At 44.3% G+C, this 1,494-nt stretch overlaps 1 protein-coding gene across 1 annotated transcript in view; it reads left to right on the top strand.

Moving 5' to 3' along the window:
* Positions 1-1,494, top strand: part of adamts12 (ADAM metallopeptidase with thrombospondin type 1 motif, 12) — a gene marked incomplete in the record, with an annotated part of 26,299 nt that overhangs the window by 7,202 nt on the left and 17,603 nt on the right. Inside the window, 2 exon segments of the mRNA XM_014011763.1 lie at positions 131-339; positions 425-508. Of these exon segments, the coding sequence (XP_013867217.1) occupies positions 131-339; positions 425-508 (293 nt within the window).

The raw sequence follows: 1,494 nt of genomic DNA, 5'->3' as shown, positions 1-1,494 counted from the left end.
GTGTGTGTGTGTGTGTGTGTGTGTGTGTGTGTGTGTGTGTGTGTGTGTATGAATCTTTTCTTTTTCTCTGTTGAGAGTCAAGTGAGGGTAAGTGTGCTGTAAACCATGTATTCAATTATCCACGCTCCAGATGCTCCGAGGAACTCTCTCCAGGTGGAAAAGGAGAGGGAGGAGTGGGAGAGGGAGCAGCGGAGGGGGGAGGCGCAGACCCAGTCCCGTTCGCAGCGCTCCGTCAGCCGAGAGCGCTGGGTGGAGACCATGGTGGTGGCTGACTCCAAACTCATCGAGTACCATGGCAATGACAACGTGGAGTCCTACGTCTTCACCATCATGAACATGGTGAGGAGGCGGAGCTAACTTATGGTTTTGTCCAATAAAGCTGTTGTATTTCTCATACAAGAGATCTTTTTTTTCTTGTCAACAGGTAGCTGGGATCTTCCATGATGCCAGTATTGGGAATGCCATCCATGTTGTTTTGGTGCGCCTCATTCTGCTCCAAGGAGAAGAGGTAACGTGAACGTGACAAAACAAAACAGGTGTTCATACACTAACATTATATGTGGAGAAAATAGAAGAATGGCTTTAATATAAACATAAACATAACAAGGGTGACAGTTTGATACATAAAACAGTATTTTAGCTCAAATAAGATGATTGTAAAAGAGTTATTTGCTGGTCATTTTTATATTTGCTAATTTCAGAAAGTATTTATTTTAAAAATGTATTTGCACCCAATGCATGGAACTGTGGCTGATCTGCAGAGCTCCTTCAGTGACAGACTGCTGCATCCTAAATGCACAAAAGACAATTACCGCAGATCCTTCTTCCCATCAGCTGTTAGACTCTATAAACAGCACTGCATCCAAACAATCATGATAAGCAAGTATCCATGTTTGTGTTTGCACACCAAACAACTCTATCTCTCAGTCATTACATAAATAATAATCAGTGGCAATTGAACATTATTTTTTCCTGTACTGGAACACTGAATGACTGAGTTTGAAACAATTTGCACACCCCTGAGTTCGACACAATTTGCACACCCCTGAGTTCGACACAATTTGCACACCTCTGAGTTCGACACAATTTGCACACCCCTGAGTTCGACACAATTTGCACACCTCTGAGTTCGACACAATTTGCACACCTCTGAGTTCGACACAATTTGCACACCCCTGAGTTCGACACAATTTGCACACCTCTGAGTTCGACACAATTTGCACACCCCTGAGTTCGACACAATTTGCACACCCCTGAGTTCGACACAATTTGCACACCTCTGAGTTCGACACAATTTGCACACCCCTGAGTTCGACACAATTTGCACACCCCTGAGTTCGACACAATTTGCACACTCCTGAGTTCGACACAATTTGCACACCCCTGAGTTCGACACAATTTGCACACCCCTGAGTTCGACACAATTTGCACACTCCTGAGTTCGACACAATTTGCACACCCCTGAGTTCGACACAATTTGCACACTCCTGAGTT

Source organism: Austrofundulus limnaeus, unplaced genomic scaffold (genome assembly GCF_001266775.1).
Source record: "Austrofundulus limnaeus strain Quisiro unplaced genomic scaffold, Austrofundulus_limnaeus-1.0 Scaffold84, whole genome shotgun sequence".
Lineage (NCBI taxonomy): Eukaryota > Metazoa > Chordata > Actinopteri > Cyprinodontiformes > Rivulidae > Austrofundulus > Austrofundulus limnaeus.
The sequence above is the reverse complement of the archived record's forward strand: the minus strand, read 5'-3'. Positions and strand labels throughout refer to the sequence as shown.